The following is a 15,272-nucleotide window of genomic DNA, read 5'->3' as shown; positions in this document are numbered from 1 at the left end:
TCATGCCCACGTGATGAATTCTAAACCACTGTAACAACTGTTGTAATTTATAAAATAAAAAATTTGATATCATGTTAAACTAAATAATTTTTAAATATTTTAGATGGCGTTATAAAATATCCGAGACGAAGTTGGCAGGTGCCACTGCATGAGATATACGAATGAGGATCAACATCGTCGGTCGATGTGTGGTATGCATTTGTTCTTTTATTTTTTATTTTTAACTTTATATATACTAACTTTGATATTTAATATTTATAGTTTTCTTAGCTTCCGTATGTTGACGAGGAGATCAACCAGTTATTGTCGGTGCAATATTTTGAGGGGTCTCACTTATGGTGTGTCGTGACGTTGTTATTGTATTATGCGATTGTTGAGTGGTACGTCGCTGATAAAGTGATGCAACAGTTTGCGTCGCACCAGCCAATTCCTACGCAAATGATTGATATGGACGCGTTCCATAGAATTGATACGCGTGAGAAACATAATGAAAATTGGCAAGTGAAACACGCTTTCTACATCGAGCTATGGAATCAACGTGAACTATTGCTCCCCCTGCGTCACGATATTACACCGCTGGACCTAGATTTCGACAATTCTCCCTATCTCAGAAATTACGAAGCAAATGAGAAACCATATCTGACGACACCAGAAGAGAGGAGAATTGGAACATCACTAGGGCACATGCGCCAAGTCCAAGTCCAAGAAGAAAGCGTTGTCATCATATTCCGCTTTAGCATCTACAACTGAAGAGTGTTATTATACATCTCAGTCTAGTTTTGATTTCTATCCTCTATTTCATACTTCAGTCGAGACTCGACCAAATTAAGTTGGAGGTTCATGGGATGCACCGCAATACAATCAAACATCTTCGAAAGAACATGTGGTTGCGGGTGAGTAGGACCATATCCTATATGGTAAACAAATTAGTAGCCAAATCGAATCAGTTACGGCGATGATGGTGTCAAGTATCATACCCCTATCCCCGTATTTTTAAGTTGGATCTCAAAGTACGTTCAGTAAACCTCCTCAGAAAGACGACGAAGATATTCATCAATGCTTACGACCCAACATACTCGACGAGCCCCGTGTCATTATCATTCGACAACTCCTAGACATCGTCAAGAATTTAGAAAATATAGATAAATTTTCTAAGTAATTTTTCTGTAAAAAAAATTATTTTTTTACAATTATTTATTTACTTTGTATTTTTAAAATATAAATAATTTTATTTTTATTATTTTTTAAAAAAATTATCCGGCCGAACTCATCACATCGAGGTGATGAGTTTCAAGTGATTGTTGCTGACTATTGCCCTTCTGCTCGTTGACCAACGGATACAAAACGACTATTTTTTTAATTTGAAGGAACTCGAAGTGCCGAGGTTGTTCGATTTTTTTTAATTTTCTAAAATTTATTTTTATTTTGTAATTTAAAAAATATTTTTTAATGAACTCATTACCTCGACGTGACGAGTCATTTTACTGAGAATAAAATAATAGCCCACATGGAGCCCATCACGTAGGACCATTTAAAATAATATCTGAGGGAACTCGTCATTTCGAGATGACGAGTCCCTAGTGCACTGTAGCAAATGTCGTAGTTTCCAAAATTATTTCGTTGAGGGCGGTGTTGGGCTAAATAAATAATAAACCCGTAAGGCGTAATGGGCCAAAAAAAACCCATGGTGCTCTCCCTTTTGGGCCGACTCAAAAATCGTTATAATATTATAATGTAATTTTTAAAAGTTTAGTGACTAGGATAAAAATTTATGAACTAAAAGTGACTATTTCAGTAGTTTACCAAATTATCATTTCTGTTATATAAAACGCGGATGAATTCGTTTGTCATTTCCTTCTATGAATTTGGGAGATTTTTCGCGAGAAAACTAGAGAAGAAAATCTTGCTCGGGGGAAGAATTAACATATCGTCTGGAATATTCGTACACTTTATCGCTGCAATCGTCCCCGACTGCCTGATCTTGCCGTCGCCATGGTAATTTTTTTGTTTTTCCTCTTTTTTTTTCTTTTTCGAAACTGTTAATTTGTTTTATGATCATCGGGTATCGATTTTCACAATTCTCTTTTATGAATTCATTTTTCCGTTAATCTGCTTGTACCTGAAACGATCTGATCTATATGTGTGTGAGCGCGCGTTTTGATTGTAGATCTCAATTTAGCTGATTTATATGACTAATATTTGATCATGTATGCGTTCAAACTCCATAACATGCGAATAAATTAGCTCGGATAACCTTTATTTAGCTTTTTATTGGATACAAAATTTAATCGCATTATTTCCTGAACTAGTAGTACCTTTCATAGCTGTATCATCCATTTAGAACTCTTGATATGATCAACTGCAGATGGTTAGAACTCTAGTTCATAATTCTCTTTCTTTTCAGATTTCAAAAATACAACTCCTTAAATGAGATATGATTCTTTTTATCCAATGTGAATTGCGATAAACCTTGATTTGATTCAATAGATTTATTTGTATGTACAATAGTAATATGTCAAATTGAATCAAAATAAAAGTATCATAATTTCCTATTAAATTACACCTTGATTTGAAATTCATGTATAGTTTGTGATTTATCTCAAAATTTTGAAACTACTGGTTTTTCATTGTGCATCGAATGCTAAAATTATGACCAAAACACATTTCGCCTTTCTATGGTAGCAAACGAAATGCTTTAAACTTTGTAGGGAAAAAATATTATCCCTTTACATGGTGTCCTTTTTTATATGTGCAGACTACATCAAGGCGCCTTGCAGAGAAGAAGGTGGAGAAATTCCAGAAGAACATAACGAAGAGAGGAGCTGTGCCCGAAACGACCACAAAGAAAGGGAAGGACTATCCTGTGGGACCTGTACTGCTTGGGTTCTTCGTGTTCGTTGTCATTGGATCATGTAAGATTCTCTGCAGCTAATCCTTTAACGATCATATTTCCCTTATATATCCCACGGTAACTTTTTAAAATAGCAAATGCAAGGCTTGAGTTTTGCCATAGTATGGTCAGAGTGCCATTGGTAATGCAGATAGAAAATACATGGCATACTGCGTCTATGCTTATGCCTGTTTGCTGTTTATGCTTGTTTCTTAAGTAAATAGTCTTTATAGCAATAGCTTACCACCAGGTATATATATTTGGCAACGAGAACATCTTGCCCATCCTAAAGATCTACGAGTCTCCGATACGAGTACATGTTGGACACAGTTCCAAGGATCTTTGGATGTTATATCTTTGTATTTATATGTTGAACACGAATGTACAATGCATGTACTTGGAAAAATGAGAAGTCGGAACGATATAACATTTTACTGAAAATTTTCTTTCTTTCATTCTTTATAACAGCTCTCTTCCAGATTATCAGGACGGCGACCAGCGGAGGCTTTGCATAAGCCCTCATAACCCAATTTCAGGAAATTGCCTGGCTTTCTCTTTTAAATTTGGTTATGTAGGAAACATATGATACATTTAGAATTTGAATAAGACCTCAACTACTTGTCTCTTTGTTATATTTTATATGTTATTTTTTATTTTAATGTCTCACTTCCGAATAAGCCACGTTTAGTATTGTCTTCAAAAAGTGTTAAACTATTTTTTATTCTATATATTAATCTATTAAGAAATTATTTATATTTTTATGTTATAAACAAAAAGAATAACGAAAAAAGGGGAAAATAATAAAACTTTCATATAGATAAGCAAATAATTTTTTGATTTTGTTTTAAACTTTTATTATACTAAAATAATTTTAATAAAATACATTTCGCTATGCTTGGATGGTTATGCAGATCTTTTGCAACCAATAAATTTGCGATGAGCTTTGGAAAATGCCAACCGATCAAAATCAAACTTTCATGAACATGCATTAAAGAATATGGGTTTATTTTGGTTTAAAGAACTTCAAGGACTAATTTGAATAAGATATAGTAGCTTAAGGACTTCCTGAATATATAAGCCAATCTAGTTTTGTCCATGGTATGATTAAGAGCAGGAAGGGCCGGGAGTACTCTGGCAACAAATCAAAAATAATACTTAACATTTAACAACACCAACTAGACAAGCTATGGTAATAAATTAGTCATAAAGAGTTGATAAATTAAGGAGATAGCTTATTTCAGTATTTATTCACGTATGTAGTTGGAAAGATATTCGTTGAATTAAATTAATTATTTTCGACTAACAACCAGTTGATCTAGTGGGATGAGACACTAAGTTCCTTAAGCAAAGTTAGGGGTTTGAATCCTGGTGTTTTTCGAATGGAGTAAACTGGGTTGGGAGGATCTCCCTCGCCTCTGCAGTACTCGATCTAGATTAGTCGGTCAATAGATCAGATAACAATGATTAATTCAAAAAAAATTAACTATTTCCGTATATATTATTTTGGTTCGATAAGGATTTATCTGTAAATTATTTTAGTTTGATTAAAGGTTTTTGAATACAGTTTAACTTAATTAACGATCTATCAAATGATAAAATGGAAATAGAAGTGATTGCGAATGATAAAATGGACGGATTTTAAACTAATGGTAGAGATAGTAAAAAAAAATATAAATAGGTTCAGAATCTATTGTTTTTAAATTTAATTTAAAAACAATTTAAATAAAATCAATACCATATTGAACATCAAGAATATCATAATCGTGAGCGTTTAATGTCAATTATCAAATAATTAAGATTTATCTTCGAACATATACTATTTTTAACTTATCCCGGATTAATATAAAAAAGAAGAGTTAAAATAATAACCAAATATAATTAGATTATTTTTATAAGAAAATAAATATTTAAGATAAAAAATGAATATAATATAGATATTTTTATTTAAACGTACAGTAAAAAAGTGTGGACCCCACAGCAATACATCCACCAACCACCAGATGCTACGCCATGAGACAAGGTAAGACTCAAGCATAACATGGGACAGATATTCTATAGGATCATGCTTCCCACTCCTGAGGTGCCCTATAATAACTCCCCCCCCCCCCCTTCTCCCCCAAATTATTATTAATTACATTAGCAAAAAATGTTTAAAATATAAAATAAAATTTAATAATTCATATATTTTAATAATAATATTCAAAGGAATTCATATATATATTACAATTTTGTCAATTTTTAAATTAACTTTAATGATATTGATTATTAATTGATATATTGAGATAAAATGTTAAATTTTTTAAATAACTATAGGGATTTAAATTTTAACATTCAATATTATCAATTATTTTTATAATAAATTTGGTAAGATTTAGTTCAGAATAATCTATAAATAAACTAAATTAGTTACTACAAGTAGTTTAATTATATTAATTATATATGTATATGATGCTCCCAGATCAAATAAAGAAATATATTTATTTTATTTCTTATGTGGTTCGCCTATTCCATAACCTTTCTGTTCTCCTCCATCTTCTATATAAGAAGAGTACGTCAAAATTTAAATCCAGAATTTATTCTTATTTTCTTCATTTAATCAGATTATTGGTTAAGTGAAACAAAGAGAGAATGAACAGAGAAGAGACTGCTAGAAGTGGGCATTTCCCGGCCGATAGGAGATGGATTTTCCCTCTCGTTATCGCCGGCCTCGTCGCCGGAGCTATACTAACCTCTAGTTTCCTAAAAGAAGCCGACTACTCTCTGCTGTGCTCCGTCGCCAACATCAGACCATCCTCTCAAGCAGCCGTAGCTGAAAACTCCGCCACGCCGGTCCAGCTCGAAGCCATCGTCCACTACGCCACGTCGCGAATCGTGCCGCAGCAAAACTTCGGGGAGATCTCCGTTACGTTGGACGTCCTCAAGAAGCGTTCTCCGTGTAATTTCCTCGTCTTCGGACTCGGGTACGATTCCTTGATGTGGACTTCACTCAACCCGAACGGCAACACCGTTTTCCTCGAAGAGGATCCGAAATGGGTCCAGACGGTGCTCCGAGACGCGCCGAACCTGCACGCGCATCCCGTCAAGTACCGTACACAGCTCATGGAAGCCGACCGTTTGCTCTCCCATTACCGCTCGGAGCCGAGCTGTTTCCCTTCGAAAGCTTACTTGCGCGGCAACGAGAAATGCAAGCTTGCCTTGACGGGGTTCCCCGATGAGTTCTACGACACGGAGTGGGATTTAATAATGATCGATGCGCCGCGTGGCTATTTCCCGGAGGCGCCCGGTAGAATGGCGGCGATTTTCTCGGCGGCCGTCATGGCGAGGAACCGGAAAGGTCCCGGTGTCACGCACGTGTTCTTGCACGACGTTGATCGGAAGATAGAGAAGACTTTCGCCGAGGAGTTTTTGTGTAGAAAATTCTTGGTCAAGACCGTCGGTAGACTTTGGCATTTTGAGATTCCGTCCGCCGCTGACATGAGCAGCCACGACGGCGCTCAGTTTTGCTAGAGGCACTCCTTTTCAGCCATGGTTCACTTGTGTCGGAAATTAAATATAGATATTACTTTAAAAATGAAAAGATGAATCTCCATTGATGGAGTGGCATGTTCATGTTTGACCCCTAATAAGCTATTCCCTGCTTGTAAACAAATGCTTGGATCATGGATGTAGATTAAACAACAAGGGTTCACTTAAATAAAATATTTTGCTCAGTTTTAAGTGATTAAATTTGTTTGAAAACTGATTATACTCTGATTTCAGGATTAACTTTAAGGGTGCGATTGGTTCACGGAATATAAGATTATCAGTGGAAATAAAATATTACCAGGGAATAGGATTACTGGGAATGTTGTATTTTGTGTTTGGTTGGTTTAGCAGGAATGTAAGATTACCGTGTCTTTTTAAAGGAATAAAAGACTATTGGAATGTATATTTGACCAAATTGTCCTTATTATATATTTGTATAATATTACAAATTGTAAAATATTTATATATTTTCTTTAAAAAAATTAAATTCATAATATTTATATAATTTTTTTACAAAATTAAAAATATAAAAAAAGTTTAATGAAAGGGTAAATTTTTTTTAACCCCTGAACTTCATATAAAATTTTAATTATAGATTTTTTTTGTAACTCTAAAATAATTTAAGGATAAATTTGTAATTTAACCTTCATATAATTTTTATTATTCAATGACAGAAGAAGTATATTTTTTAAAAAAAATAAAAATTTAAGGGCATTTTAGTCCAAAATGTCGGTAATGTTACAATACCTAAGAGAATGGAGGTAATGACATTCCCGGTAATATACCCAAAAAATCTACTATTGGTAATAAAACATTACCGAGAATGAGATTCCCGGCCAACCAAACATGGGAATGTGAGACCACAATCCTTGATTTGGATGAGGAATGTGAGATTCTATTGGGAATGGAATCTACATTCCCTCGTTTGGTTAGCTCGCGAATCCCATTTTCGATAATGTAAGATTACCAATAGTGGATTTTTTGAATATATTACCGGGAATGTTATTACCTTCTTTTCCTTATGTATTACTGGATTACCGACGTTTTGGACTAAAATGCCCATAATTTTTTTTCAAAAATATCATTATTCTGTCATTGAATAATAAAAATTCTACAAAGGTTAAATTAAAAATTTATCCTTAAACTATTTTAGATTTACAAAAAAAATCTATAATTAAAATTTTATATGAAGTTCAGGGGTTAAAATAAAATTTTATCCTTTCATTAAACCTTTTTATATTTTCAATTTTGTAAAAAAATTATATAAATTTTATGAATTTAAATTTTTTAAAGAAAATATATAATTATTTTTCAACTTGTTAGAAAAACAAATATATAATAAGGACAATTTGATCAAATATATATTCCAATAATATTTTATTCCTATAACCAAACACGATAATCTTATATTCCTGCTAAGCCAACCAAACACAAAATACAACATTCTTAGTAATTCTATTCCCTGGTAATATTACATTCCTACTGGTAATCTTACATTTCGTGAACTAAACGCACCCTAAGGGTAAACTATGTACTTAATACCTAAAATATTAGTTTTGGTATATTTTAATACCTATACTTTCATTTTTCTTAAAAGCATACCTAACATTTAGTTTTTATCTCATTTTAGTACACTGCTATTAAAAACTTAACGCGTTTAGTACCTAAACTATCAGTTTTGGTCCGTTTAATACCTAAATTTTTTATCTTTTCAAAACTTAACTTTAAATTTTAAATTGGTACAAAAATGAAACAAAAACTTAAATTTTCAATGATGGAATACTAAAATAAAATAAAAACTAAAATCAAAACTATCCCTAAATTTTAGGTACTAAATGAGTAATTTACCCGTAATTTATTAGGCCTAATGCAAAAATAAGTAAAGTTAACTTTAGCTGTATATAAAATTTTTCGTTAAAAATAAGTGATTAACGTTTCCAATGTTACACTATCAGGTGTCTATTGTTAAAATCGATCGTTAAGTGACACGTGTAAGGTTTATAAAATTTTAAAATTTTTATGTCTAACACGTATCACTAAATGATTTAATTTAGCATTGGTAATGATCTAGACACATAAAAGTGTAACGTTAAAAGCGTGAAACACTTATTTTTAACAAAATTTTATTTAAATACCTAAAATTAACTTTAAGTATATTTCGAATATTTATTTTTACTGTTGAAGAATCGGGTAAAGAAAACGAAAGAACACGAGAATTTTAACGAGGTTCGACAATGTGCTTACGCCCTTGGTGCCTAGACGACGCTAGAAGTTTTATTAAATATATCTCATACGTTTATGTTACATCTCTGTTTATAATAAAAACCTGGTACATAATTACATAATAAAAACCTGATACATAATTACATAATAAAAACCTGATACATAATTACATAATTAACTCCGCTCTATTCTCTGTCCTTTTTACCGGTATATTTATGAGTTATACCTAAGTTAAATTGTTTTATTATTAGGAAGGTGCTACAGAGATGATCTAGAAAAGTCAACAACATAGCAATTTAATTAAAGAATGATTTAGATAGCTTTAAGTATACTTTCAACATTTGTTTAGGCATGTGCTGGTAGATCCGTTGACAGATTTTTAAATAATAATTAAAGCAGTAGAAAAAAAAAACCCCGGTTCATGTAATTATTATGAAATGGAGTAATAAAGTAAACTCTCATCTTCATTTAGCCCGCAATATACTGCGGCCTTGGTTTGGGCTTGTGTTGATTGAAAGGAAGTTTTCTCATCTTTCTAGAAGGCTTCAACTGTGAAGCCAGTGTTTATCAAGACGAGACAACAAAATTCTTCGTCTAATAGTTATTTTTCCGGTAAATAGTCAATCTAATAGTTATTTTTTGGGTAAACGGTAAATCTAATATTTTTGGTGAGATTACTATTGATTTTTTTTAATAGCACGAGGAGATCATAATATAACTTTTGTTTAAAATCTTTTTAGGTCATTGATAATGCATATGTATCCTATAAACGTGATTGTTCAAATTCGAGATATTTAGAGAAGATAACATTTTTTTTAAGTTTTATACTAAAATAAGAGCCTAAATTATGTTTCTTTTCTCAATTGCCTAAATTATTTTTTGACTCATCTAAGTGTCAAACGTTACCCATTTAGGTGTATGAGCAGTTAACGACGTTAAATAAAATCCTAATTTCTCTTACATTATAGAATAGCACTCAAATCCATAGAATCCTCAAATCCTAACCTTAACCTATCACCCGTCTCTCTTTCCTGCCATGATCATCATCGCCGACGCAGTACTTTCCATCCTCCTAGTCATACGTTACAGTGATTGTCGTCGATTGGCTGTTAAAATCGTGTGAGATCACGATTTTCAACCTAGGGTTCGCGAGGTATAAAGCGTAGATTCGTCGTCGATCGACCACCGGTCGGTCACGATTTCATAGGGGTTTTGGTCACCAAGGGGAGGGGAGGTCGGGTGGAGCTTCACCGATGGCAAAGCGTAGGTTTAGGGCTTGAAGTAAATGTTTTTAAAGTTTTGGGTTTATTTCAAAATTTATGTTTTTTTAAATATATAATTTAATTTTTTAGTTTTAAATAAAAATTTTAAATTTATCATATTGTGTCACTTGTCACTTAACGGAAAAATCAACATCGTTTACTGTCCAAGCATTTAAATGTATAATGTTTGTAACGTTAGACATCTGAATGAGTTAAAACATAATTTAGACACATATTTAAGAAAATTGTATAGTTTAAACTCTTATTTTAATATTTTAATAATCGAGTCAACGGATGAAGCTTTGTATTTTGTATTGCAACATAACAAGGCACGCATGGCGGGGCGGACCAACGACTTGCTTTACGTAATGTTCTTAATGATTAATGCATTAATCCTTCCCAAATAGATTGAATAACAATTATTATAATCGCTATGTTGAAAATCGTGATGATTGTTTAATCACGGAAAGAGTGAAGGAAAGCGGGTATTGTGTATTTGTGAGTGGTGAGTTGGTGATCGAGTCAAGATAGAGTCAAAGTCCATATGATCAAAAGGAAACGTGGGGTCAAATGTTTTAAAAAAAGAAGGTAAAATTGTATATATTGTCAAACGTTAAGAGTATTTGTTTGTATTATATTTTGTTTAATAGTAGAGAGATCTATTTAGTAGAAACTGGACTAATTTGAATAGATTTCTATAATAGAGACACCTATTAGATAGTTTACCTAACGGATTGCTATGTAATGTTTCATGTTTATTGCAGAACTTAGTTTTTTTTTCAATAGGGCAAATGGGTAAATTATTTGATAAAATATGACAAGTAAAAGTTTATTTTGGGACGTACGGTATTTTTTAAAATATTTATGAAATTCGTCACGTCGAAGTAATAAGTTCTAATAAAAATATTTTTTTGTTCAAACTTTTAATAAAATATATTTTTATTAAAATTTATCACATCAAGTTAAAAAATTGAATTTTTTATTAGAATTCATCACATCGACGTGACGAGTTTTATGTTACGGTAGAAAATACTGTAGATCCCAAAATACACTAAATAAAAGGCTCATAGACCGTACTGGGCCAATTTTGTCCAGAGATTAGAGCAATGGACCCTAAATCAAAGAGTTGGGTTGGATCCTCTATTTTCAATTCACTTTGCTATAAAATACCCCAATCCAAACCCTAGATTATAAAAACCAGGCTACTTTAAAACCCTAAAAGACAGGAACCCTATATAAAGTGTTAGATAGTTCGGCTAGTCGGACATCAAAACAACACCTTAGACAGCGCAAGTAACAACCAAATCAGCAGCCATGGTACTGATTTTGCTTCATTAGCTTATACAATTCATATTCTGAACTCTATTTTGTTGTTTTTAAAAAAAATGATATTTATAACATTGAACTCGATTTTATTTTGAATCGTTTTTCAGGTGAAGTATTCGAAGGAGCCTGATAACCCCACCAAGTGTAAGAGCCCACTCTTTACTTTATTCTGGAGGATTTCCCTTTAAATTTTGAATTCCAGTATTTTGGTTTAACAACCAGTGATGTTTATTGTTGGTTTCATGCAGCCTGCAAGGCAAGGGGATCAGATCTTAGGGTTCATTTTAAGGTATTACATCATAATCTAATATAATTTTATTTGCTTCTTGATGTGAAGTTGTGGGTATTGATTTGAGTGTTTATGAGATCCAGTAGATCATCGTGTGACACTGATAAATGTATATTAGCTTTGAACTGTAGCTTTGTTGGAAGCATCTGTACAGTTACTGTTATCATGATTAATAATTCAATGCTGCTGTGCAACTTCTCTCTTAATTTCTTTAAAATGTTCATTTTTTTAAAATTTAGGGAGAATTCTGAATTGGTGTCGTTTATGGCTATACCTTTTTTGTCTTGTTATTTGCGTTTTAAACCTGAAGTAAAAGAAAGGTTCTTGTTTCCTTTTGTGAACGAGATTCTTATAAACTTCATGCAAATTTGCTTTCATTGTTATTGGGTGAACCTCTAGACTTTCTTGGTGAATGAAATGATTGAAGGTTCAGTAAATGATGCCACACATCTTCCAATTGTTTTGAAGGAACTTGTTTTGTTATGATATTGGAATGAGTTCTTATGGTATCGGTTTCACGATGTTTGCCCATCTTGTGCTATTCTTGCTTGCTTGTGGTAACTAATGAGTTGTTTTTGATGGCATTGTTCTATAGAACACTAGGGAGACAGCTTTTGCCATAAGAAAGTTGCCTTTGGTTAAGGCCAAGAGGTATTTGGAGGATGTTTTGGCCCACAAGCAGGCCATACCCTTCCGACGCTTTTGTCGTGGTGTTGGACGTACAGCTCAGGCAAAGAACAGGCATTCCAATGGACAAGGTCGTTGGCCTGTAAAATCTGCCAAGTTCATCCTGGATTTGCTGAAGAATGCCGAGAGCAATGCTGAGGTATTCCTATCCTGTGGATTCAGTTTTTAACAGCTTTGTTGCACACTTCCATTTTCTAACAATATTAAACTAATTTCGCAGGTTAAAGGTTTGGATGTCGATGCACTCTATATTTCTCATATCCAGGTAAACCAGGCTCAGAAACAGAGACGTCGAACCTACCGTGCTCATGGAAGAATCAACCGTACGTAATCAAATCACGACTTAATTGTTACCTTGAATCTACTTTGTTTTCTTATATTCTTATGTTAATGGTATCATTCTTTTTGCCAGCTTACATGTCTTCTCCATGCCACATTGAGTTGATTTTATCCGAGAAGGAAGAGCCTGTCAAGAAAGAGGTAATTTAGTTAATCCCCCTTATTCTTCCATTCTCTTTGAAGTACTCGTCGTGACATCGACGTATTCAGACTTGGGTATAAGGATATAAAATCCGACATTCACACTGTAGTCCAAATAACGAAGATTCAGTTTACATTTCTATGAATGTAAACTACACTTTTCTTTTGTAATTAAATTGATAAAATCTTTGTTTCCTTTCAGCCTGAAACTCAATTGGCAGCGAGCAAGTCCAAGAAGTCCAGCGGTGCTTCCTCTTGAGTCTAAAAGTTGCCATATTTTAGCGAGTGAAAGGAGTTGGTTTGATACATTTTGCTTTTGAGGAAGCTTTTTGTATTTTTCAAAATAGAATTGAGTTGTTATCTATATGTGATTTGGATTTTTTGCTTATTTTAAAACCATATTTAGTCTTAATGTTATCTCAGATTTATGTTGGTCATCTTTATGTGATCTTTTAAATGATCAATCTTTGGCCTGCCCTTTGCATTGTTAATGATTTAGAAATTATGCACATAAAATGCCAATTAAATTAAAATGAAATGATTATCGTAATGTTGATCAATTGAAATGATTTAGAATTATTATTTTATCTTGCAGATGTAACCGCTTAAACTTAAAATCTAAAAAGAATAATATTTCTTTTATTAAGGAGATTGTTGAATAAATTTAGGATAAAGCTAATACAAATTATTCATAAATTTGATATATTTTTTCCCGAATTTGCTCCAAAATTTATATTTTTGATTATAATAAAATTTTAAGGTTATATCATTCAATCAATTGAGAATTGTAGAATATATATTTATTTTTAATAATATTTTGATGCACACATTAAGGTTTTTTAGTGTCAACGAATTTGTAAATCTTCAATATTATGGACTAAATGGGAAGAAGTAAGCTACATTTAATTAATTTAAGATTTTTATATCACCGAATTAATTAATTTAAGATGCAATTACGTTATTCACAATTTGATCCAACGGCTGTCACACCATTCTTGCTTTTGATCGTGGGGCCATGAATTATCGTCTTCCCAGTATATAAAAAATTCTTTTTCGTTACCGAATTTCACTTTCAGGCATCTTCTCGTTCTCTTCGCTTCTTCACTTCACTTTGCGGTAGGTTTTCACTCTTTTTGCTCTTTCATTCTATAGTAAAATTGAAGTTCTAGGGTTTATGCTTCCTAATTGATTCACGCTTTCCCCCTCCTCCTCTTTAAATTTTCTGATTTGATTATGTTTTTGCTTGTTGATCAAAATTTAAAATTACGACGAAAATAAAGGAAACCAATTATAACCTTAATATTTTGGCCATCGATTTTTTAGTTCTTGATTTCCGATCTTCTTATTGCGAGTTTCAATGTTTACATTGAACCAAACATCTTCTAGGGTTTTAGGTTATCGATCTTTGATCCCATATCACAGTCAATGCTCTCTAGGATTTACCAAAAATGGAACTTAGAGGAACCGATTTGGGGATTGGATTCATGTGTACAGAAAAAATTGCATATGATAGGTATAGATGCCTGTTGTAGTAGCAGAATCGGAAATAAACGAAGCAAAGATTTATGCCATGTTTCTCCGTTGGCAAACTAAAAAAGCTAATTCAGTAGAAATTTTACCGGGGGCTAGTAATAATGTTTTTTTTAGTTTGAATAGTCTCGGGTATTATAATGTAATATTTGTTTAGAATCTTTCTTAGCCACTGATAAGGCACACAAAATCTGTAAACGATTCTGCTTGAACCGGGACCTCTAGTAAGAACAACACTTCCTTGTACAACTGAGGTCTCTTTTAGGGATTTTTTTTTGGTTCACTAGAGTTTGGCTTATGTTGTTGAATTGTAATGTTAGATGGATTGGCAAGGGCAGAAGTTAGCAGAGCAGATAATGCTGTTGTTGTCGGCGGTGATTGCATTCGCCGCAGGGTATGTGTTGGGATCGTTTCAAATGATGATGATCGTATATGCGGGTGGCGTGACTCTCACCACATTGATCACTGTTCCAAATTGGCCTTCATTCAATCGCCACCCAGTCAAATGGTTGGATCCCATTGAAGCCGAGAAGCATCCCAAGCTGCAGATGGCTGTGAGTTCGAAAAAGAAAGGCTCCAAGAAGTAAGGTCGTTTAATTTGATCTTAGCACCATTTGAGTTTGATTAGGGGACTGAAGCGATGTTTTCTTCTTTTATGTGCTTTGAAGGATACCAATAATCTACTTGATTTCCCTGAATTTTTTAAACTATGAAACAATTAATGGAAGAGTGTTCTTCTTGAAGCATACAATAACAGGGTATTATAGATGTTTTTTATGGGGACAATTCTTCCAATTCGGCTTATTTTATTCACATCATGATTCAAATAACCCGAATTCCACAACTTAATTTCAGACATAAAATTTGTATAACCTCCGAACATCAGAAGTTTTAGATAAAAATGATGACGACAATACTAATAATCTTGCCTTAATTTAGGGACCGATGAGAATCAACGTAGGTGTCTTTTGGAGTCGTTATCCAAAAAGAATGTTACCGTTGTCGAATGAGAGTTATTTAAAATCAGCTTATCATGTAGGAGTCAGCACGTAATGTACCC

General features: G+C 33.0%; 4 protein-coding genes and 1 pseudogene across 4 annotated transcripts; all 5 read left to right on the top strand.

Moving 5' to 3' along the window:
- The first annotated feature begins 1,818 nt into the window (after window positions 1-1,818).
- LOC120184301 (stress-associated endoplasmic reticulum protein 2-like) lies at window positions 1,819-3,556 on the top strand. The gene is made up of 3 exons (XM_039188802.1): window positions 1,819-1,995; window positions 2,756-2,912; window positions 3,359-3,556. The coding sequence occupies exons 1-3, from the start codon at window positions 1,993-1,995 to the stop codon at window positions 3,403-3,405; spliced, it is 207 nt and encodes a 68-aa protein (XP_039044733.1). The 5' UTR covers window positions 1,819-1,992; the 3' UTR covers window positions 3,406-3,556.
- Window positions 3,557-5,494: 1,938 nt separating this feature from the next.
- LOC120184328 (probable methyltransferase At1g27930) lies at window positions 5,495-6,425 on the top strand. Its single transcript, XM_039188822.1, has one exon. It carries the CDS (start codon window positions 5,519-5,521, stop codon window positions 6,395-6,397), a length of 879 nt encoding a protein of 292 aa, XP_039044753.1. The 5' UTR covers window positions 5,495-5,518; the 3' UTR covers window positions 6,398-6,425.
- A 4,725-nt stretch (window positions 6,426-11,150) lies between these two features.
- LOC120184329 (60S ribosomal protein L17-2) lies at window positions 11,151-12,976 on the top strand. Its single transcript, XM_039188823.1, has 7 exons — window positions 11,151-11,217; window positions 11,334-11,370; window positions 11,475-11,515; window positions 12,111-12,341; window positions 12,423-12,525; window positions 12,615-12,682; window positions 12,885-12,976. Exons 1-7 carry the CDS (start codon window positions 11,215-11,217, stop codon window positions 12,939-12,941), a joined length of 540 nt encoding a protein of 179 aa, XP_039044754.1. The 5' UTR covers window positions 11,151-11,214; the 3' UTR covers window positions 12,942-12,976.
- LOC120184359 lies at window positions 11,825-11,965 on the top strand (annotated as a pseudogene).
- Window positions 12,977-13,763: 787 nt separating the features above from the next.
- Window positions 13,764-14,996, top strand: LOC120184330 (probable signal peptidase complex subunit 1). The gene is made up of 2 exons (XM_039188825.1): window positions 13,764-13,798; window positions 14,533-14,996. The coding sequence occupies exon 2, from the start codon at window positions 14,533-14,535 to the stop codon at window positions 14,797-14,799; it is 267 nt and encodes an 88-aa protein (XP_039044756.1). The 5' UTR covers window positions 13,764-13,798; the 3' UTR covers window positions 14,800-14,996.
- Window positions 14,997-15,272: the final 276 nt, after the last annotated feature.

The sequence above is a fragment of the Hibiscus syriacus genome, unplaced genomic scaffold, assembly GCF_006381635.1.
Source record: "Hibiscus syriacus cultivar Baekdansim isolate YM2019G1 unplaced genomic scaffold, ASM638163v2 tig00112864_pilon, whole genome shotgun sequence".
In the NCBI taxonomy this organism is placed as follows: Eukaryota; Viridiplantae; Streptophyta; class Magnoliopsida; order Malvales; family Malvaceae; genus Hibiscus; species Hibiscus syriacus.
Note: the sequence above shows the minus strand (reverse complement) of the source record. Positions and strands in the feature narration are given on the sequence as shown.